General features: G+C 39.7%; 1 protein-coding gene across 10 annotated transcripts in view; it reads left to right on the plus strand.

Moving 5' to 3' along the window:
• adgrb3 (adhesion G protein-coupled receptor B3) overlaps positions 1-23,180 on the plus strand; it is an 814,402-nt gene that overhangs the window by 738,594 nt on the left and 52,628 nt on the right. For 7 of the 10 annotated variants that reach the window (XM_043681622.1, XM_043681628.1, XM_043681636.1 and 4 more), the window contains 2 exons: positions 3,580-3,619; positions 8,693-8,782. In XM_043681622.1, coding sequence (XP_043537557.1) covers positions 3,580-3,619; positions 8,693-8,782 — 130 coding nt within the window. The remainder of the gene's footprint in view (positions 1-3,579; positions 3,620-8,692; positions 8,783-23,180) is intronic. The other 3 variants (XM_043681645.1, XM_043681668.1, XM_043681678.1) reach the window with 1 other exon arrangement.

Genomic DNA, 23,180 nt, shown 5'->3' on the forward strand with positions numbered 1-23,180 from the left:
TGGACAGCACGGTGGCACAGTGGTTAGCACTGCTGCCTCACAGCGCCAGAGACCCGGGTTCAATTCCCGCCTCAGGCGACTCTCTGAGTGGAGTTTGCACATTTTCCCCATGTCTGCGTGGGTTTCCTCCGGGTGCTCCGGTTTCCTCCCACAGTCCAAAAATGTGCAGGTTAGGTGAATTGGCCATGCTGAATTGACCATAGTGTTAGGTGAAGGGGTAAATGTAGGAGAATGGGTCTGGGTGGGTTACGCTTCGGCGGGACGGTGTGGACTTGTTGGGCCAAAGGGCCTGTTTCCACACTGTAAGTAATCTAATCTAATCTTATGAAGAGAGGTTGACTGAGCTCGGACTTTTTTCATTGGAGAAAAGGAGGAGGACAGGGGACCTAATTGAGGTATACGATAATGAGAGGCATAGATAGAGTCGATAGCCAGAGACTATTTCCCAGCGCAGAAATGACTAACACGAGGGGTTACCAGTTTTAAGCTGGTAGGAGGAAAGTATAGAGGGGATGTCAGAGGTGGGTTCTTTACACAGAGATTTGTGAGAACATGAAATGCGTTGCCAACAGCAGTTGTGGAAGCAAGGTCACTGGGAACATTTAAGAGGCTGCTGGACATGCATATGGTCACAGAAATTTGAGGGTGCATACATGAGGATCAGTGATCGGCACAACATCGTGGGCTGAAGGGCCTGTTCTGTGCTGCACTGTTCTATGTTCTATGTTCTATAAAACACGGGCAAAAAACAGGCCATTCAGGTTATCAAGACTGCTCTGCCATTCAAAGAGTTTATGGCTGATCTGATAACTCTCAACTCTACTTTCTTGCCTTTTTTCCCATAATCTTTGATTCCCTAACTGATTAACTATCTTCTCAGCCTTGAATATACTTAATGACCCAGCCTAGATAGCCCTCTGCAGTACAGAATTCCACAGATTCACAATCCTTGGAGAAGAAATGTCTCCCCATCTCTGCTTTACTAGATTCTGCAAAAGGAGGAAGCAACTTTTCTGCATCTGCCCTACCAAGTTCCCTAAGAATCTTGTAAATTTCATTAAGCTTGCCTCTCATTCTTCTATATTGCAATGAGTACAGACCAAATATAGCCAACCTCTCCTCATAAGACTCCAAATCTGATGGCGCCTAGTGAACCTTCTCTGTACTGCTTCCAAAGCCAGCATATTTTTCCTTAGACAAAGAGCCCAATGCTGCTCACAATATTCCAGTTGACGTCAGATTATTGCCTTGCATAGTTTTAGCAAAGCCTTTTATACATCATTCCCTTTCAAATCCGATATTTAAACAATAGAATACTGTAATTGGTGTCATGGTCAGAGTCATTCTGGCATGTTCCAAAGGCTGAAAGAGCCAAAATGGTCTGAAAGATCAGTTCAGAATACCTCAAAAAGTCACATTTAAGGGATAGCAAGCTGTCATCCCAGGGTCCACGTGACCTGCAAGCCACCAACAGTTACTCTCGGCACACACGGAAATTGGCTGAACCCGAGACAGACAAATGAGGAAGTCACCAAGATAGTGGAAAAGCCATGATGGAAAGCAAGACATATCAAATCTTCATGTGAACAACCAAAAAGAACCACTACTGCATCTGAAGTACCAAAAAGAACCACTACTGCATCTGAAGTACCCAGTTCCATAATTGATGTCTTCAGCTTCCAACCAGATTACTTCCTGGATTAAAATGGATTACTTTTCCAACTTGCCCATTATTCGACATGATGCCTCTGGTGCAACTATTGTGGTCAATTTTAGTTTAATCTCCACCCTATTTGGGTGCCATAGGTGATTGTTTCTGATAATGGAACTCAATACAAATCCTTTAAGATGATGTGTGAGAAATGGTGAGTGAACTGTACTATTGTCATCACCACACTATTCCAGATCTAATAGAAAGGTAGGGATATAGTTCAAGTTTTAAAATCTTAATCATGAGGCACTGTCAAATAAAACACAATTCGTACTTTGCTAGGTTTCATCCTAGATTGACAGCATTCAATGTGACTGTTTCCGCCGCTGCAGAATTTCTATTCGACAGACAAGTGTGGAGAAACTTCTCCTGTTGTCATTTATCAATACATCCAGGCGCACCTGACACATTGAAAAACAGGAAGATGAAAGTTGTTTTGAAAGATATGAGGGCAATGAATTACTCTATCTGAATATCCAATAATAGGTTTGTGTACACCACCTGACTTGTGGCAAATGGAATCCAACAAAAATCTCCAGAGCAAGATTGAATAAAGTACAAACATCAAATAGCAAGACCATGCATCAAAACTGAAACCAAACCAGAAAATTGCCAAAATCTGAAACATTGAATAATCCTGTTGTGACTAGAATGCACTCTAAATTGCAACACAAATACAGCACCCCTGTCCAGTGTCCTGAAAATATACAGTTGGCTCCAGCAATGATTAATATATCTCCATTTGCATAGGTAAGCAAACCACAGGCAGGTTTCAGAGACATCTGTTGCTTTATATATAGATATATTGTGGCACAATGTTATTTTGTATTGTTGCTGTAAAGATACCCCTTCAATTCAAAAAAGGAGGATGTCTTTACATTAGGTATCTATACTTGTAAACTGCTGTTAATCACTACCAGCTCAACAAAATGTGATGTAGTAATCCAAAAGTGGCCAACCGATGTCCTGAACAGCCTCAATATGACCTCCCAACTCCTATACTCAATGCTCTGACCAATAAAGGAAAGTTTCTTCACTATCCTATCTACCTGCAACTCTACTCTCATGGAGCTATGAACTTGCACCCCAAAGCCTCTTTGTTCAGCAACACTCCCCAGGACCTTACCATTAAGCATATAAGTCCTGCTCTAATTTGCTTTTTCAAAATGCAGCACCACGCATTTATCCAAATTAAACTCCTTTCTCTGAATGGTTTGCTGCTAGTTCCTGGTACATTGTGTGCTTTCAGTATTAACATTGAAATATATTTGTCTACTATTTTTATTAATACTGTATAATGGATGGTTAGAATCTAATGTAAAGATACATCATACCTGGCTGAGCAGTCTGTTCTGGTCAGATTGGAATTATCCAATGTTCTCCGTATCCTAGTTTTCTTTTAGCTGGCCGCCTTTCCTCAAAAGTGATAGCATTCTGCTAATGTTCAGGCATTGGACAAAGTTGTAAAAGTTCTGATAGCACAACAATTCATTTTAATAAAAGCAAAACACTGTGAAAATCCAAAATCAAAAGATGAAGTGTTGAAACTATTCAGCAGGGTCTTGGCAGTAGTTGTGGATGAGCAACAGAGTTAACATTTCGAGCCTGATAAGTTTGAGTTCCAATGAGTCATATTAATAGGAGTGATATTTAACTGTTTCAAGGCACTAACTGTTTCTCTGCTCACAGATGTTGGCTGATCACTATATATTTTCAACACTTTCTGTTTTTATTCCATTTTGTTCCTCAACAGTTGAGTGAAGCTAAATTGGGCTAATTAGCTTGAGTTTTTATTGATTAAGGATTAGTACTTCCTTTATTTGATGTTGTTGTTATCTTGACTAACTTTGCTATTTTATTTTAAACAGACAGACTTTGAAAAAGACGTGGACATTGCATGCCGATCAGGTAAGAGTGAACTGGTTAAGTATCACTTCTGTTTAATTATCACTGTGGGAGAAACCTTCAACTTTGGAAGGAATATAAAACAGATCACAGCTGATCCACTGCCAATCATGAGGGAATCAGGTGAACTGTATAAGAGAAGGTGCTCCAACACACCCCTTCCAAAATTGAGAGATTCTCCCATACATAGCATGAATTTTGTCATTTCAGGAGGTTCTTGCAAAACAATGGACAGAGAGTCTTGAATTGCTAATAAATTTTGTCTTGCATCTTCTGCTACATTGCAATGAAGTGAAAATTTATTCAGTAATTCAAACCTAGATGTCATTTTCTGTTCCAAACTTTATTCATTGCAGAAGGGGAAGAAGCAATTTTTGAAAAATACAAATCTTCAATGTTGAAATGATGCAGACTTCATAGAAATCTTTTCCTCATCCCCAACATTTGCACATGTGAAAGCAATTTAAATAGGAGCATTTAAAGAATTGCTTCTCATAGTGTAAATATTTATTTACACTGTATGACCTCACATACTAGGCTATAAATCTTGGTGTTAGAATACGAATGAAAGTATATTCTTTGCAAGTTATTCTGATAGATCATGGTAGAATCATAGAGATATTCAGCACGGAAACAGACCCTTCAGTCGAACCCGTCCATGCTGACCAGATATCCCAACCCAGTCAAGTCCCACCTGCCAGCACCTGACCAATATCCCCCCCAACCCTTCCTATTCATATACCCATTCAAATTTCTTTTAAAATATTGCAATTGTACTAGCCTCCACTACTTCCTCTGCAGCTCATTCCGTACACATACCACCCTCTGCGTGAAGAGGTTGCCCCCTAGGTCTCTTTTATAACTTTCCCCTCTCCCCCTAAACCTATGTCCTCTCGTTCTGGACTCCCCCAAACCAGGGAAAAGACTTTGTCTATTTATCCTATCCAGCCCCTCATAATTTTGTAAATCTCTATAAGGTCACCCCTCAGCCTCCGACACTCCAGGGAAAACAGCCTCAGCCTGTTCAACCTCTCCCTAAAGCTCAAATCCTCCAACACTTGCAACATCCTTGTAAATCTTTTCTGAACCCTTTCAAGTTTCACAACATCTTTCCGATAGGAAGAAGACCAGAATTGCATGCGGTATTCCAGAAGCGGCCTAACCAATGCCCTGTACGGCTGCAACATGACCTCCCAACTCCTGTACTCAATACTCTGACCAATAAAGGAAAACATACTAAATGCCTTCTTCACTGTCCTATCTAACTGCGACTCCACTTTCAAGGAGCTATGAACCTGCACTCCAAGGTCTCTTTGTTCAGCAACTCTCTCTAGGACCTTACCATTAAGTGTAGAAGTCCTGCTAAGATTTGCTTTCCCAAAATGCAACACTTCACATTTACCTAAATTAAACTCCATCTGCCACTTCTCAGTCCATTGGCCCATCTGATCAAGATCCCATTGTAATCTGAGGTAACCTTTTTTGCTGTCCACTACACCTCCAATTTTGGTGTCATCTGCAAACTTACTAACTATACCTCTATACTATTGTGAAATTCGAAGAATGTGCTCATGTAGTCTTGGCCTGGCCCCAACCTTGTTCTGGGTTCACAAGTGCTTTCTCAGTCATCTTGATTTCACCCATTGATTTTACCCTCCCCATCCTTCACTCTCCTCTCTCATGTTCCTGGTCGCTTTCTCCTATGATGCAGCCTCACAGGTTCTTTCCAGTCATCTGTTCCCATCTTTGCAGCTTCTTGATTTCTCACTCTTATCTGCATCTGGCAATTAAAACAGTGCACATCTAAACAAACATAGTTCATTCTGGAGACCTGTGATAACTGTACCTGAGCCATAGTTATTTGTTGTCATATTTTTGGGAGACAGTAGGAGTGTCATCTTGTGTGCAGGACACAAATAAAAATCTAACTGTTCTACTGGGAATGCCAACAGAAACCATATGAGGTAACAATATTGAAAAGTGCTTGCGTGATTCTCCTTCCTCCCCCTTGAAGCCTAAGCAATCTAACTTGGAGATGTTGCTGAGATTATTGAGAGTTGAATTGATGAGCATAATTAAGTTTAATTGAATTGATTGTCAGAATGCAGTATAGTAACTAAAGTGATTGATGTTACTTTGACTCCAGATGACTGTCAATCTTCCAGGTCAGTTCCTGGAACCATTAGCAGAGATAAAATAAAGAAGTGTTGTGAGTCAAATTTATTAGAGTACCTTATTGTCTAATAGAATTATATATTGCCTTGTTTTTAATGATCTTTTGGATGTTTGTGTGTCTGTATTCCTGATGGCGGTCTCTAGTGAATGTATGTGGCCATGTTGGTAAATGTCTAATAAGACCATAAGATGTAGGGACAGAAGTAGGCCATTCAGCCCATTGACACTACACCAACATTCAATGAGACCATGGCTGATCTGATAATCCTCATTCCCACTTTCTTGCCTTTTCCCTGTAACCCTTGATTCCCTTATTGATCAAAAAATTGTCTATCTCAGCCTTAAGTATACTTAATGACACAATCTCAACAGTCCTCTGCAGAGAAGGATTCTACACATTCACAATCTTCTAAGAGAAGAAATTCTTCCTCATCATTGGTTAAGTGAATGATTCCTTATTCTGAGATTTTGCCCTCTGGCCTTAAACTCTCCTCTAAGGGGGAAAAAGCTTTTCCACATTTACCCTGTTAAGCTCCCTAGGAATCTTCTTTGTTTTAATCAGGTCTTTTCTCTTTCTTCAAAGCTTCATTGAATACAGGTCCGAACTACTCAATCTCTCCTCATAAGAAAATCCTGCCATATCCAGGATCAGGTAAAAAGGCAACATAGGACAGAATAAGGATAGTTGTGAGAAATATATGGCCCTTTTTGTTCTTGCACCCTGTGCAAGTCCAGAAAAGTGAGCTTTCAGAAGAGGTTTGCTGGACATTAGAGCAGAATGTTTACATTCTGAAGATTTATTGAGCTTTTAAGGGAAAAGGTTGCTATGTGAAAGGAAAGACAGCAGTTAGCTTCAGTCATGGTGGCAACATGAGAATGCAGTTCTTCATTTTAATCATGTTCAAATTCTACGAAATGGTACTGAACCGATAATCAGATGTAATGATGTTGATGGAGGGAAGAATGTGGATCATTGCTTATTTTACGTCTGTGGAGAAGACAGACTAGAGCTCAGTTTGACACCTCCTCCAAAAGGCAGCACCTGCAATGTGCTGCAATCCCTTGGTACTGCAGTATAACTCTAGCCAAGGTTGTTTCAGTCCTGGAGTGGGACTTGAATCACAACATCTCACTCTGAGGTGGCAATGCAACTACCTGTGCTAACTTATGAGGTTGAGGGTAAAGAGAGGGAAGTGAGGCCATTGTGGCATGAGCTCCTGAAGAAATGGCACTGCTGAGAATGTGGCCAGCAGCACGGCTGGAATTATGGGTGATTTATTTCAAGAGCATTAAGGTGGGGTCTTCTGCTTCATACTGAAAGCCAAACACGTATAAGACAGAACCTTAGTTGCAATGTTAAGGTCTGGATTGGCACCACAGTTGTGAGTTTAACATTGCATGCTGAATGCCATTCATAGTCTGTCTGCTGTGCATATTTTTAACTGCCATTCACTTGATGCACACTAATGCAATCAGCAATATGACATCTGGCATAATCTGGCCCCAGGCCCCATCTACACACTTTAAATGGACACCAATTTGGACTCTAAAGCTACTTGTTGCACCCAAATCATGAGTGCTGGTGAGCCCAATTCCCATGCCTGGGTGTCTATGACATGAATCAGAAAATAGGGGAAAGAATATTGGCAAAATAGAACTCAAGCACACATGGTCATAAGAGTCTATCATTGCTATATGAAGTGATACACTGTCACCCAAATTGAATTTGTTCAATTTAAAACTGTGCAGAAGAGAAGGGAGGTTGTAATTGTTGACAATAGCTTACATTATTGTCACCTTTGACAATAGTCTCCACTGGCCAGATTAAATCAAAAACTTATGATATTAATTCAAAGACTTGGGTACCCTAAGTTTACAAATTGAGGGCAGCCTCAAAGATACATTGCTAAGCAACATTACCAGTGTCACAGCAGCAAACCAAAGTGTCTTATTGCGACCTGTTGCAAACTTTTGTACTCCTCCTGGCTGCACATCCTCTGAAATTATGGACATGCTCCCACTTCCTGCATCAGTTTGGCCCGATACCAAATGGGATTTGCCAATGTGGTTCCAAATCTGATGTTGAATTTTAGACACTGCCATCCAGTCTGAAGAGAATGGTGACAGCCTATATAAATTTTAAAAACCCAGAAGGAAATGTGGAAATTGTCAAAAGAGAACTAATATTTTATGAACAAAAACAGATATTGCTGGACAAACTCAACAGATCTGACAGTGTCTATAGAGAGAAAGTAGAGTTAATGTTCAAGTCCAGTGCCCCTTCTTCAGAGTCACTGAACTTGAAACATTAACTTTCCACAGATACTGTCAGACCTGCTTAGTATGTCCAGCAATTTTGGTTTCATTTCACATTTTCAGCAACTGCAGTTCTTTGTTTTATGATATCTTGCAAAATTGACTTCTGTTCAAAAAGGCAAAATTTAAAGATCAAAATTCAAAGAATTTAACTTTGAGCTTAAATAGAGACATACAAAGGATGTTCCACTTCTCTACTTTTCTAACTACTCATTTAGTCAACAGAAGCAGAAAGCTGCACACATACAAAGTTATATTTAATGTGTGATTTCTGCCCGTTTTAATTTTATGTAAAAACCTACATCATTCACATATTTATAAGTCACATTAGTGATGTTAACTAACAGGAGCAGTAAGAAATGTTTAGCATATCCTTTGACAAAGTCTTTCATATCAATGCGAAGGGAATTTTATGAAGACTTCTACATATTTGTCTCATTACTACTGTTCCCTTTGCTTTCCTCTGTAATTTATTGTATTCCGGTTAAATGATTTTTTGTTGGAGGGTAGGAATGTTGGTGTGGTGCAGACATTTGGTATTGATGATCATGTTATTTGTTTTATTTTGGATGTGCCCTTCCAAAGATCATCTTGAACAGCACCATCGACCATCCCAGACCAAGAGCTTATATAGACCTGGCCATTCTAAAATGATGCCTATATATCCAAACACAGGTGATTTTGAGTCCTTTACAGTTTGTGAATTTATTGCTTATCTTTGGTCCATGTGTTGTTATTGTCTTGTTGAAAATCTAAAGCAACGAAAACTATATGGTAGGAGTGATGGAACGAGCATTTAATATACTTTAAGATCATTGACAAAAGAACTAGGAGTGAGATTTGAACTTACTTTTTATGTAGTGTACAATACTAAGATGGTGAAAATTCACTTCTTGAAAGGGTAGTCGAAGCAGATTCAGTTGTAACTTTCAAAATGTGATTGAACATATATTTGGAAGGACAATGAGGAGGAATTATGGCCCAAGGATTTTTTTCCTATACAGTAATAATCTTAATTTCTGGACACAATTTGAGACAAACAAAGGAAGGAGAGAGTAGTTTGGTACAGTGTACTTATTATTTCTAAGCATGGCCTCGTCTCTAAATATTGCCCAAACCAAAAAATTTTAAACTCGTTCTATAATTTCTGGTATACCCAGAAATTTTGAAAAAATGACTCTCATGTTCCAGCATAACAAGATGACTTTAAAAAGAATCAAGAAACTAAGCTTAAAAAATGCAAATTAAAATAAAGCACAGTAAATATATTCCATAAAGATGGAATAATATTCAGATAACACCACTAATATGTTTAAGATAGATAGATATGATAAAGATGTTTCCCCTGAAGACACACACCATTTCAAAATCTTCCAGTAATCTTGGATAGATTGTTGGAGCATAAAGACAACTTTAAGGAGACACCATCAGTTGGTGTCTCAGTTGGGAGCCAACCTCCTAGTAAATGTAACAGTAACAGTAGATAGCAACAGTATGCAGCTATAATTATTGTTAAACTTAAAGCAAAAATAGAACAATTTTATACACCATAGTGATACTTTCTTTTGGGAACAAATCGGTTCCATGAAAACTATAGCTCTGATCTATCATTCAATCTGCTTCTTTGTGCCAAATGCCAATTAAAACAAACATGTAGAAAAATGTGCATGGTTTTTGATTCCAACGTTGTCCCTAACAGAAAATGTGCTTTATTACTTGTGTTTGAAGTCACACTGCTTGATAAAACAGTGTGCTGCTTTCTGTTGAAGGTGCAAATGATCTATGGAAATTAGAACTCTTGGTTTTCCCGCACAGTGATGGCCAAGAATGCATGAGAATGGGCATTAGACTGTTCACAGTTTTAGAAAACAATTGTGTTGTAAAAATACTATTACACAATTGTATATGAGAGAATCAATTAATCTTTTATACGTTGCAAATATCTTACTTTTTCCTTGCAGTCGGTGATATCCCCATTTAAACCAATGGAGAATCTATGGGTAATATTTGTCTAGTTCATTGTTTAACCTCTACAAAGAGGTCAGTTAGCAATCCAAAAGGCCCAAGGTGAGGAAAATAGCAGAGCACAGCAAACATTGGAAAGTTTGCAAGAGAAGACAAACAAAATCCAAAAAAAGAATTGGATAGTGCAAGTTTGTGTTTTAAATTCCGAAGATTGTTGGAGATAGGAAAGATTGACAGGGATGGGGTGAGGGATTTCCAGAATACACTGAGGAAAGTGAGGTGCTCTAAATTTCTGCGATCCTGTAAAAAGTTAAACTAATAGCGAAACTTCATTTTAACAGTAGGATGGTGGAAAACTGCACTGATAATATATTTGCAACTTAGAAAGGAGAAAAGCTCAGAGAAGCATTTAACATGATAATGTCAACAAAACAAAAATAGACTACGAAAGTCAGGACACATAGGGAAAGGTGAGAATGATATCCACCTGCTACTACTTGTTTAGCATGGAAGAATGTTATTCAAAGAGGCTGATGGATGCTAAAGCAATATTTAGGTGTTTATGGGTTTATCCCTTATGGAAAGTGAAAAGCCAATGAATAGAAAAGAAGCATTTGGCATGAAATTTCCTTGAAGGCAATTTTAGTGACAAAGATGAACAAATTCCATTTGAGGGCCAGCTGAGATAGATCCAGAATGCCAAGATTAAATTCAGCTGATTGTTAGCCTGACCTGATAAAAGTGGCTTTGAAGATTTAAATGGATGGGATTTTCTTTGCTGTGTAAGGGATCATTGACAGTTAGACATCCTAATTCCCACCCCCCAAATTCCCTCACACCACAAAAGAAGAATGGATAAAAGACCATGTGAATGTGTGCGTTGAGGGAGTCCTACCTGAAGAAAGTCAATGATCATTCAGTGATTTTATTTGGGTATTGGGGAGAGAATTGCCAGATATATAGTTGAAGTAATTGATGTCAAAAGAAGGGAGCAAAGCGAGAGAAAAATAGCAAGAACACCTATAATAGTGATGAAAAATACAAAGATGAGATGCAATACAATTACAAACTTTTAAGAAGCTGGATAGCACTAACGGTTTTAAATATATCAGCAAGCAAAAGAACTACATATTTCAAATAGTTTTCCTGAGACAATAGTAACTGGATGTAACTAGGACTGGTACAAGTATAAAAAGCAACATTATAAGTTTCAATAAGGAAATATGAAAAAAAAAATGCATTGCAAGAGATATAAACATAACAGCAAGAAATTAAAGATTATATGAAGATAAAGGAAAATCAGTGATGGGGATGTGAGTCTAATAAGGACAGATGCATTTGTTGTCACAGTGACAGAAGGGGGAAAATACAGCAGGATAAGGAAATTTTAAAAACAACAGTCAATAGGAGGAACTCAGAGAATGTAGTATCAATAAAATAATAGTACTGAGGGAATATTGGAACTTAAAACAGACAAACTCCAGGACCTGGAGATACCCACCACAATGTGTTTAAAAAAACAGGTGAAACCAGAAAATGCTAGAAATACTCACAGGTCAGGCAACGTCTGTGCAGAGAAAGAGAGTGAGTTAATCTTCTCGCTTGACCTCTCACCAGAACTGGAAAAGTTAAACAAGTTTTGAACAAGTGCAGAGCAGGGAAAATGGTCAGGAAGGAAGAGGAATAGAGAATGTCTGCAATATATGGAAGACAAAGGTGAAATGTCAGAAGTGTTAGTTCCTTGCATCCAACTTCACCACCACCTCCCATCTCCTAAACCCTCCTAATATACCACCGCAAACCCTTTGAAAACATATGCAATCTCTGAAATCCCCACTGCTCACCATCTACAAGGCACAGGTCAAGAATGTAAGAAAATGCTTCCCACTTGCCTGGATTAATACAGCTCCAACAACAGGCCAAAAGCTTGACACTATCCAGGGCAAAACAATCCACTTAATTGGCACTATAACCACAAATATATACTCCTTTCACTACCAATACACAATGCCAACAAGTTGCCTTACAAGAAGTCAGCAAGGCTTCGTAGACAGCACCTTCCAAATCCTGACCACCATGTGCAAGTGATCCTCAAAGTCACATATCATCCAAACTTGGAAATGTATCATCATGCCTTCAGTTTTGCTGGATCAATATCCTGGAACTCCCTTCCTGTTAGCATTGTAACTGTATATCTCAAGGACTACAGCTTACCAGCAGTGTCTCAACAAATGCTGACTTTGCCAGTAATGTCTATTTCCCATGAAACAACATTGAAAAAATTTGCGCTTCTCCAATCCAGAACACAGCCCCTAAATATAGATCACTAAACCATGACCCTCAGCCAGTGATTCATTGACACTGTACTTAATGAGGCCCTCAATTGTGCTAATTCCAAATCTTACACTTTCACTTTAATCTCTTCTCTTCCCTCCCAGTACCACAATAGACTCCTCTTGTCTTACCCTTAATGCACCACCTCCCATGAGATGCAAGGAGAGTGGGTCTAGGATTGGGCTCATCAGCCACACAAGGACACACACAACTCATGACCAGTGACATAGAATTTCCTAGATGGACAATCATATTCCTTAGTGATTGATTGCCAATGATTGTGTACAGTACTGGTCTCCTTACTTAAGGGAGGATATAAATATGTTAGGTGTTAGAATCAGTTCATTGACAGCCAACTAAATGAATAGGAATGGGGAGAGGATAAACCCACCAGAACTATCTCAATGTTTAAAGAGTTCAGTTATGAGACAAAGATGCAGAAATGCAGTCTGTCCTGCCTTGAGTGTAGAAGGTTAGGTAGCTATTCTGACTGATATGCTTGACAGGACTGGTGCTGTCCCTACACCCCAAGGTTGCAGTAGTTCAGGACAGATAGAGAAGTCAACAAACTCTGGTTCAGCCAACAATGCCTGAGTCCTATGAATAAAAAAGAATGATGAAAGAATTTTCGGAGGAAAATTTCAGACTCCTCCATCTACCTCAACTCTAGCTGGCATATTTTCAGGCATGGGCAGCACTTAAAGTAAGGCAAGTGGCCTTCTCACTCATCCTGGAGGCATTCCCCATAATATAGTGGATTGGTGAGGCACTCACCTTTTATCTATTCAGGCCTTTAACTGGTTAAATAATGGACACTGAGGGGCCTGTCCCCACTAGATTAGGGAAAGTGAAACAAAGGTCAGACTACTACTTCATCACTTCATTTGAATTTTGAGGCACAGTGAAAAGCTTTGTCTTGCGAGTCAGATACAGTCAGATCACATAGTTGGATAGCATAGATAAGTAAATAATAGGTAAACAGCAGCAAAACAAAAACAATAGGTACAGGCGAATGTTAAGAGTTTGTGAGTTCATTCAGTATTCCAACAACAGTAGGGTAGAAACTGTTTTGAAACCAGCTGGTGCATGTGTTCAGGCTTCTGTACCTTCTCCCTGATGGTAGAGGTTGTAGAAAAGCATTACTAGGGTGTGATGGATCTTTGAGAATGCTGGTGGCCTTTCCTTGACAGCGGGCCTGGTAGATGAACTCTATAGATGGAAGGTTGGCCTTCGTGATTGTCCAGGCCAAGTTCACCACTCTCTGATCTCGAATGCCATACCAGGTAGTGATACATCCAGACAGAATGCTCTCGATGGCGCACCTATAAAAGTCAGTTAGGGTATTTGCCCTCATGCCAAATTTCCTCAGCTGTCTGAGGAAGAAGAGTTCTTGTTGGGCCTTTGTAACCAATGCGTCCACATGAAGAGTCCAGAAAAGCTTGTTGTTGATGACCGCTCGCAGTAGGTTGACACTCTCCATTCGTTCCACCTCTGTGCTGTTAATGTGTAAGGGGGCATGAGTAACATGCTGCTGAAAGTCAATAATGAGTTCCTTGGTTTTGCCGGCATTGAGAGCTAGGCTGTTCTCAGTGCACCATTTTTCCAAGTCTTCCACCTCCCATCTGTAGTCTGTTTCATTGCCACCCGAGATTTGACCGACTACCATGGTATTGTCAGCGAACTTGTGTGAATAGGAAGGAGAATATTTGGGGGTACCCTATGCCCATTGCAGGCACACCACCAAGATGTTACCCGCATCACCCATCCACTTTGTGTTTCTCCTTGGGCTGCAAAGCACAACTTCCCACACTCGTAGAGTCATACAGTCCAACGGCACTGAGACAGGCTCTTTGGCCCAAACTGATCCATGGCGACCAAAATGTCCATCCACACTAACACCATTTTCCTGCACCTGGCCCACATCCTTCTAAACCTTGCCTACCTATGTATTTGTCTAAACGCCTTTGAAATGTTTTTAATGTACTTACCCACCTCAACCACTTCCACTGGAAGCTCATTCCATATGCGTACCACCCTTAGTGTAAACAAGTTGCCCCTCAGGTTCCCTTTTATTCTTTCCCCTCTCACCTTAAACTGATACCCTCTAGTCATCGATTCCCCAACCCTGGGTAAAAGACTGAGTACATTCACCCTGTCCATGCTTCTCATGATCTTATACGCTTCTATAAGGTCCCCCATCAATCTCCTATGCTCTGAAGAAAAAAGTCCTAGCTTGTCCAACCTCCCGCTATAACTCAGACCCTTGAAACCTGGCAACATCCTTCTAAATTTATTCTACATTCTTTCCAGCTTAACAACATCCTTCCTATAGCAAGCTGACCAAAATTGAACACAATACTCCAAGTGTAGCCTCACCAATATCCTGTACAACTGCAACGTAACTTCGCAACTTCTGTGCTCAGTGCCCTGACTGATGAAGGCCAGTGTGCCAAAAGGTGCCTTCACTGCCCTGTCTATCTGTGACTCCACTTTCAGAGAACCATTTATCTAAACTAAAAGTTCCCTCTGTTCCACTACACTCCTTAAGGCCCTACCATTCACCATGAAACTCCTGTCTTGATTTGACTTTCCAAAATGCAAGACCACACACTTATCTATATTAAACTCCAATTGCCATTTCTCAGCCCACTTCCCAGCTGATCAAGATCTTGCTGCAATTCTAAAATCCTTCCTCATTGTCCATTATATTACCTATTTTAGTGTCACCTGCAAAATTACTAATCATGCCTTGTACATTCACATCCAAATCACTGATATAGATAAACAGCAATGGGCCAAGCACTGACCCCTGAGGCACTCCACTAGTCACAGACCTCCAGTCTGACAAGCATCCTTTCACTATTACCCTCTACTTCCTCCTATCAAGCTAATTTTGTATCCAATTTGCCAGCTTGCCCTGGATTCAAGATCTAACCTTCCAGAACAGCCTACCATGTGGAATCTTATCAAAGGCCTTACTGAAATCCATATAGACTATGTCTATCACCCTGCCCTTGTCAACCTTCCTGATGACTTCATCAAAGAACTCTAACAAATTTATGAGACATGACCTCCCACACACAAAGCCATGCTTACTATGACTAATCAAACCCAGTCTTTCCAAATGCATGTATATCTTATCTCTCAGAATCTTCTCAAGTAACCTATCTGCCGCAGATGTTAGGCTTACTGGTCTAAAGTTCCCAGGTTTTTCTTTGCAGCCCCTATTGAATAGAGGCACAACATTTTCTAATCTCCAGTCTTCTAGGACCTCCCCTGTGGCTAGTCATGATGCAAAAATATCAGCCAGGTTCCCCGCAATTTGTTCTCTCGCCTCTTGCAGTGTTCTTGGATATATCTGGTCAGCAATGAGAGCATTATCCACTTTCATACATTCTAATACGTACATCGACTCAGTTGACTCCACCTTCCCCAAGAGTCCTTAATCCCTCCCCCACCAAAATGCTCACACTCAGAGTCATAGAGATGTACAGCACGGAAACAGACCCTTCGGTCCAACCCGTCCATGTCAACCAGATCCCAACCCAATCTAGTCCCACCTGCCAGCACCTGGCCCATATGCCTCCAAACCCTTCCTATTCATGTACCCAATCAAATGCCTCTTAAATGTTGCAATTGTACCAGCCTCCACCACTTCCTCTGGCAGCTCATTCCATACACGTACCATCCTCTGTGTGAAAAAGTTGCCCCGTAGATCTCTTTTACATCTTTCCTCTCTCACCCTAAACCTATGCCCTCTAGTTCTGGACTCCTCAACCCCAGGGAAAAGACTTTGCCTATTTACCATATCCATGCCTCTCATAATTTTGTAAACCTCTATAAGGTCACTCCTCAGCCTCAGATGCTCCAGGGAAAACAGTCACAGCCTGTTCAGCCTCTTCCTATAGCTCAAATCCTCCAACCCTGACAGCATCCTTGTAGATCTTTTCTGAACCCTTTCAAGTTTCACAACATCTTTCCAATAGGAAGGAGACCAGAATTGCATGCAAAATTCCAACAGTGGCCTAACCAATGTCCTGTACAGCCGCAACATGACCTCCCAAATCCTGTACTCAATACTCTGACCAATAAAGGAAAGCATACCAAATGCCGTCTTAACTATCCTTTCTATCTGCGACTCCACTTTCAAGGAGCTATGAACCTGCACTCCAAGGTCTCTTTGTTCAGCAACACTCCCTAGGACCTTACCATTAAGTGTATAAGTCCTGCTAAGATTTGCTTTCCCAAAATGCAGCACCTCGCATTTATCTGAATTAAACTCCATCTGCGGCTTTTCAGCCCATTGGCCCATCTGGTCAAGATCCTGTTGTAATCTGAGGTAACCCTCTTTGTTGTCCACTATACCTCCAATTTTGGTGTCATCTGCAAACCTACTAACTGTACCTCATATGCTCGCATCCAAATCATTTATGTAAATGACACCTTAATTCACGATCATGGTGGGCAACTGTTGGGGCATAGAATGATGTTCATTTATCAGAGCTATGAGAATGGGACTGTGTGTTGGTGTGTGCATATGTGTGTGGTGTGGATGGGCTGGTGGATGGGGGTTGCTGCTGAACCCATAAGACTGGTGGTTTGTTGGGTAGGAGAAGGAGAAGAGAGTTCCTGCTGAACTCACTCTGAGGACAATTCAACAATAAAACAGTAATATTGGGAATGAAGGTACTGAGCACAGTGGAGCTTCATCTTGAATAACTGGGTGAGTCTGACCTGTACATGTCCTTCACAATTTTAATGATTTTTCTTTCTTGACTAATGGAGTGAGTGGGAGGAAAGGAGGGGCTTCCTTCCCCAGAGTGTAATTAACTTGTTAAGTCAGCCCACAACCTATATTTATCACAGTCGACAGGTTTATGATTAACTTTACTGCCAGGGGTCAGGGAGCAGTAGACTCCCAACCACCCTCACCTACAGTAAAACTCAGTTCTTGTAGGACTGAAATTCAGAACAAGAAGACTCCAGCTTAAAAATAAAGTTAGACCATTCACCAGTGAAATTGGGAAGCACAATTTCATAGCAAGGATCCTGTTATTCTGGAGCATCTCGCTCCCAGCATCAGTAGATGGTAGGGGCTAGTTGAAAGTTTTGAAATTATGATCGATAGATTTTTATTGGATAAAGGTATCAAGGGAAATTGATCAAAAGGAAGTAAAAAGATTGAAAGTCCAGACCAACGACAATCTAACTGAATGGCAGAGGGACTCGATAGCCTTCTCCTGTTTCTGTTAGCAAAATAATTGATCAAATCAATTTCAGCTCTCCAGGTTGTATAATTCACCTGGGCCCAAAATACCTTATTCATTAAAAAAACAAATCAATTCTGGTGATTTTTTCCAGCCAAAAATTTTGAAGGATGCAATATTTTAAATTAAATAACCTAAGTAATGATTGAACTCGGGAATTTCATGCTGAAAGAATTGAATTATTAGATGATTTGATATAAGCAACTTTCAATTAAGTATCAGAAGCTCATGCACAGATGAGAGCACATTGGCATTCCATGTTGACTTGACAAATTAATTTGTAAACCTCTCATGTATTTTGTGTAGTGAGTCACACAAAATCAGAAAGTTCCCACTTGACCTTAGTCATTGGCAGCACAACTGAGCTCAGTTTTTGCAGAGTGGAGAAAGAAAGGGAATACAGATATTGCATCAATTCATACCAATGTTTTCAATCAAGAGGCAAAAGAATGGAGGGATATCGCAGGATAAAAATATCAATGTCGCTTATTAATTTTCATCTGAACAAAGAGGCTGAAAAGAAAGCTTTTGTGATATTTTGGATGCAAGTGAATCTCAACATCATAAATACTTGACTTAGCAAAGATTTGTTTTAATGAAAACAACCTCATGGGAACACAGCTCCCCAGGTTGTTCAAAAGTTCATACCACTCCTCATCAATTTGACCCTATATTACAATCAACCCCAAGCTTTCTAAGCTAGCTCCCCCACAACTTGGACATGTTACATGTTCTCTTCAAGTTGACTCATTAGGCCCAGACGTCCAAGATTAAACTGCCTGAATCTGTCGAATACTTACAAAACTGAGAGGGCACAAGATATCAAGCAAACACTTTCATTGACTACCTTCAAAGGCCACAATCACACAAAGTACTAAGTATCAGAATTAAATTATGGTGTCAGTGGATGTTAAGTAAGTGCAACATAAAAATTGAGATGAGAACCATTTCATGTCAGTTTAAAAGTGATGGAGGTTACTTGAAATAAATGTTTTAGTTGCTTTTCCAATGGCGCATAACTTTAGATTCTAAAATAGATGGTCCAATTTTAGTTAGTTAACACCAAATAATTTGGATGGGTAAGAATTGAAAGCATTATGAATGTCTATATCTCAAAGTGGCTTTGCAAGATTTTGCTGGAAGTGCTAATCTTCTGCCTTTTTGACTTCTTATCGTCTTTTCATGATTTTATATTTTCATTTCGAACTGTTAGATTCTATTTCTTTCAAATGTTGGGATCCATTTTCATTTGAGTGACTATTTTATCCGAAAAATTCCCTTTGACAAGTATTTATGAAACCTTTATGTTGTTGACTTCAATTTGAGCAGTAATTTCTTCCTAAATGTTCCATTGAGAATATAGGGAGAAACTTTGCATTCATTAAAGAAGTGAGAAATCATAGGTTTAACATGATATGCAAAAGAATCAGAGTGATGCGAGTTTAAAGAAATTTTTTTTTACACAGTGAGTAGTTATAGTACGAAAAATACTGCCTGGAAATATGGTGGGAGCATGTTCACTGGAAGCATTCAGGAGGGCCTTGGATGATGATTTGGATAAAAATAATGGGCAAAGGTATAAGGAAACAGCAGGGGACTGGCTCAACCTAAAGATGGTCGTTTCATGAGCTATTGCAGATCTAATGGACTGAATGGACTCCTTCTGCTCCATAACAAATCTATGGTACTGAATATTGATATTCCGCCTACCCAGCCCAGCAGCTGGGACCTGGTATTGATGATTAACTTTCATATTAGCACTTTTTAGATAAACTGTTCATGCAAGCAAACTTGCACTGCAGCCAGATCTGGGGCTGCTTTCAATTGGAGAGGACAAGGGAATATTCTACACTGTCCTGTTACAAATCACAACAACCATTTTGATGTATATGCTCAAACATGATTTCCTTAGAACACTAACACGTTTGACTGTGTTATACTATAGTTCTTCCATGGATAATGATAGAACTCATGACTGCAACTACAGAGAACTTTCCAGCACCAATCAGGATTTTTTCTTAGTGGTTTGATGCCACACGATGAGTTTGCCTTCAAGACAGGCTGGTTGAGGAGAAGACAAAGTCAAAAACTGTCTTAGACTTGAATTTATAAAATTATAGGTATTTTTAATCAACTTGTTTAGATATGATATGACACACTGCTGGAGTGGGTGAAACTGGAACCCAAGCGTTTAAACTCAGAGACAGGGATGTTGCTGTAGCATCACAAGAGCCCGACATTATTTATTATACATTAATACTAAACATTGAAGTACATGATCATCACAGATATACCACACTCAGATTTATAGTTACAGTGAATAAGGACTAACCTGTCTTCTTTGTGCATTCATGCCTCTGTGATTCTCAAGTTCTCATCTAGTGTAGTACAACGTAGTCTGCTGTATTCTGGTCTAATGTCTACCCACTTGGTTCTGTTTATGGTCTGTGATATGCAGCTCCTTAACATCAATGCAAGGTTGCTTCGGGGGTGAGGATGTTACAGAACAATTTCTTCAGCTTTCATTGAGTTCAGAGTGGTTGCATACAAATTATATGTAAAATCAATCCCACCCACTTACAACAGTGAGGTCTCAAGCTTGGATTGACAGGAAAATCAATCAAACTTACCCTTTCTGAATGGAGTAGTGCTATCACCAAATGCATTATTTGTTGTTTTCTCATATGTCTCAAGAGTCTCACATAAATCATCATCATGTGTCTTCTTGCCCTGTTCATATGGCTGCTCCGGAACAGAAATTGGATCCCATTACCTTGGGAATGGGAAAGGATGCTGATAATGTGCTATGTGTGTATAGTTCTTGTAAAGAAAATTATTCGTATATAGATCCCTCAGATCTCTGAATGGTGTTGATGCAAATTAACAAATTAATAAATTAATTGCCTAATTCATCAAATGTGCAATCTTGAAATGTATAGCACAGAGGAAGGTTGTTCAATCCATTCTGCTTGTACTGGCTCTATCAAAGAACATTTGTGTTTAGTTTGCATTCTCATTTTTTTGGTACCTAACCCTACAAGTACTTCATCCTTAAGAATTTATCCAAATCTTTGAAATTTATTTGTGGAATCAGCTTCTCCCAGATTCTCTGGTGAAACATTCAAGATTTGGGCAGTTCTCTGAGTGAAAATGTTTCTTATTATCGTCCTCTGGATCTTATTCCTCTGCAGCTTGTATTTGAACAATGAAAGGTACAAAATGTCAAAACACGGTTAGAGTGAAATGTGGGCAGTCTGATGGCTAATTTGCAGATGGGTAATAACCAATTCATTGATAATGAGGGGGATGGCTGTCGATTGCGGGAAGATATCGATGATTCAGTTGAGAGGATGGAAATATGACAAATGGAATTCAATCCAGAGAAGTGTGAGATTATGCATTTGAGGGGGACAAACACGCTTGGCAATACACCATTAGCAGGAGCGTAATGAGAGAAGTATATAATGGTGGAATTACATAAGGCATTTGTTAGGTCACAGTTGGAGTTCTATGTGCAGCTCTGGTCACCACATTATAGGAAGGTTGTAATTTCTTTAGTGAGAGTATTGAGAGGATTTACAGGAATGTTGTCCGGGCTTGAAGATTGCAGATACCAGGCACAGTTGGATAGGCTAGAGTTCATCTCCTTAAAACAGAGGAGATTGAACAGTGATTCAATGAGGTGTCCAAAGAATTGAGGTGCGTGGGTAGAGTGGACAAGGAAGACCTGCTTAACCCCCAGCGGAGAGGACAGTTGCCAGGGACCATAGATTTAAAGTGATTGGTAAAAGGATTAGAGGGAATATGGGATGAAAACATTTCCATACAGAGGGTAGTGGGTGTCTGGAATTTACTGCCCAGTTTGATAGTTGAAGTGGAAATACTCAACATATTGAAAAGGAATCAGATCTGCACCTGAAATTCTGTAACGTGCATCTATGTACTAGATGCTAGTAAGTGGGCTTTAAAATGAGCAGCTAATTTAGTCAGGTAGTGTATAGATGATTGATTGATTGGCCTCTTCCTGTGATGTAAATTTTTCAGGTTTCTACAAGCCACATGTGAAAAGAACTGCATTGAGACAAATGTCAATGATATATAGCATTTCAAGATTACTTATTCTTATTACATCTAACAAGCAAAATTAGTTCAAATTGTATTGATCATGAAGTGTTCAAACATCAAATCTGTGACTGGCCTATTAGAGGTGTCATCCTATTTTAGGTGGAAGCATATAGTTAGTGGAGTCTTGTACTTTAATGCATTAATTAGAATACATTTACTATGACAATAGGATAACTAGTTTAAAATTTACTAATTAACCCGTTATTCTTTGAAAGCACTCCAATTACACAAACCATCAAGCCACAAATTGTATTTATTAACTTTGACGAGTTGCTCCATCCAAGAATGGATCACGCTGATCTTTTACACCACATAGACACATGTGCTGAAGAGAATTCCAATTATATTAATTTTTTAGACTTACTTCTCCCATGGAATTATATTTGATCAAACTTACATGAACAGGGTAATGTCACTGAAACATTTTTGGCTGTTCATCTGTGATCTACTCACCATTATAAGGTGTGTGAATGCTTGCTGATGATTACACAGTGTTTGCAACTGTGATGCTGAGACAGATCATGCCTGCATGAAGTACACAACATTCAGGCTTGCACTGCTAACTAGCAAGTAACGTTTTTTTTAATTCATCATGGGACATGGGCATCATTTGTTGCATTCTGAGCTGTCCTTGAGAAGGAGATTCTTATACCACTGCAATGCTGTGCTGTTGATAGACCCACAATGTCATTAGGTAGGGAATTTTCAAGATTTTGACATAGCAACATTGAAGGAATGGTGATCTCTTTCCAAGTGAAATTGTGAGTGGCTTGCAGGGAGATTCACAGATGGTGGGGTTCCCATGAATCTGCTGCCCTTCCCCTTTCAGATGGTCATGAGTTTGGAAGGTGCTGTCTAAGGATTTTTGGTGAACTTGTGCTATATGTGTTGTAAATAAAGTATATACTGCTGCTACTGTTCCTAAATGCGGTGCCAATCAAACGGGCTGTTTTGTTGATCGCTCGGAGAAGGTCAAAAATGTTTCTTGGAGAATAAGAGGTAAATTGATTGAGTTGTTCAGAACCATGTGTGTCTGGGCAGAGTAAGGAAGAGAAACATTTTCCATTGCTGGATGGATCCAGATTGACGGTCACAGATTTAAGGTGATTGGCAAAAGAAGTAAATGGTGAGATAAGTATCTTTTTCATGCATTGAGCAGTCATGAAACGGCAGAGAATGAGATGGAGAGAGTCAATTTGGGTTTCAGAAGACAATTAGATCATCATCTGAGGAGCAAAGATTTGGAGGGGTATATAATTAAGGCTGGAATGTGGTAGTAGGTTTTATTTGTTCATTTACAGGATTTGAGAATTGCTGGCAATGCCAACATTTATTACCCATTCCTATTTGCTCTTGTGAAGATGGTGGAGCAGCATTCTTGA

The sequence above is a fragment of the Chiloscyllium plagiosum genome, chromosome 3 (genome assembly GCF_004010195.1).
Source record: "Chiloscyllium plagiosum isolate BGI_BamShark_2017 chromosome 3, ASM401019v2, whole genome shotgun sequence".
Lineage (NCBI taxonomy): Eukaryota > Metazoa > Chordata > Chondrichthyes > Orectolobiformes > Hemiscylliidae > Chiloscyllium > Chiloscyllium plagiosum.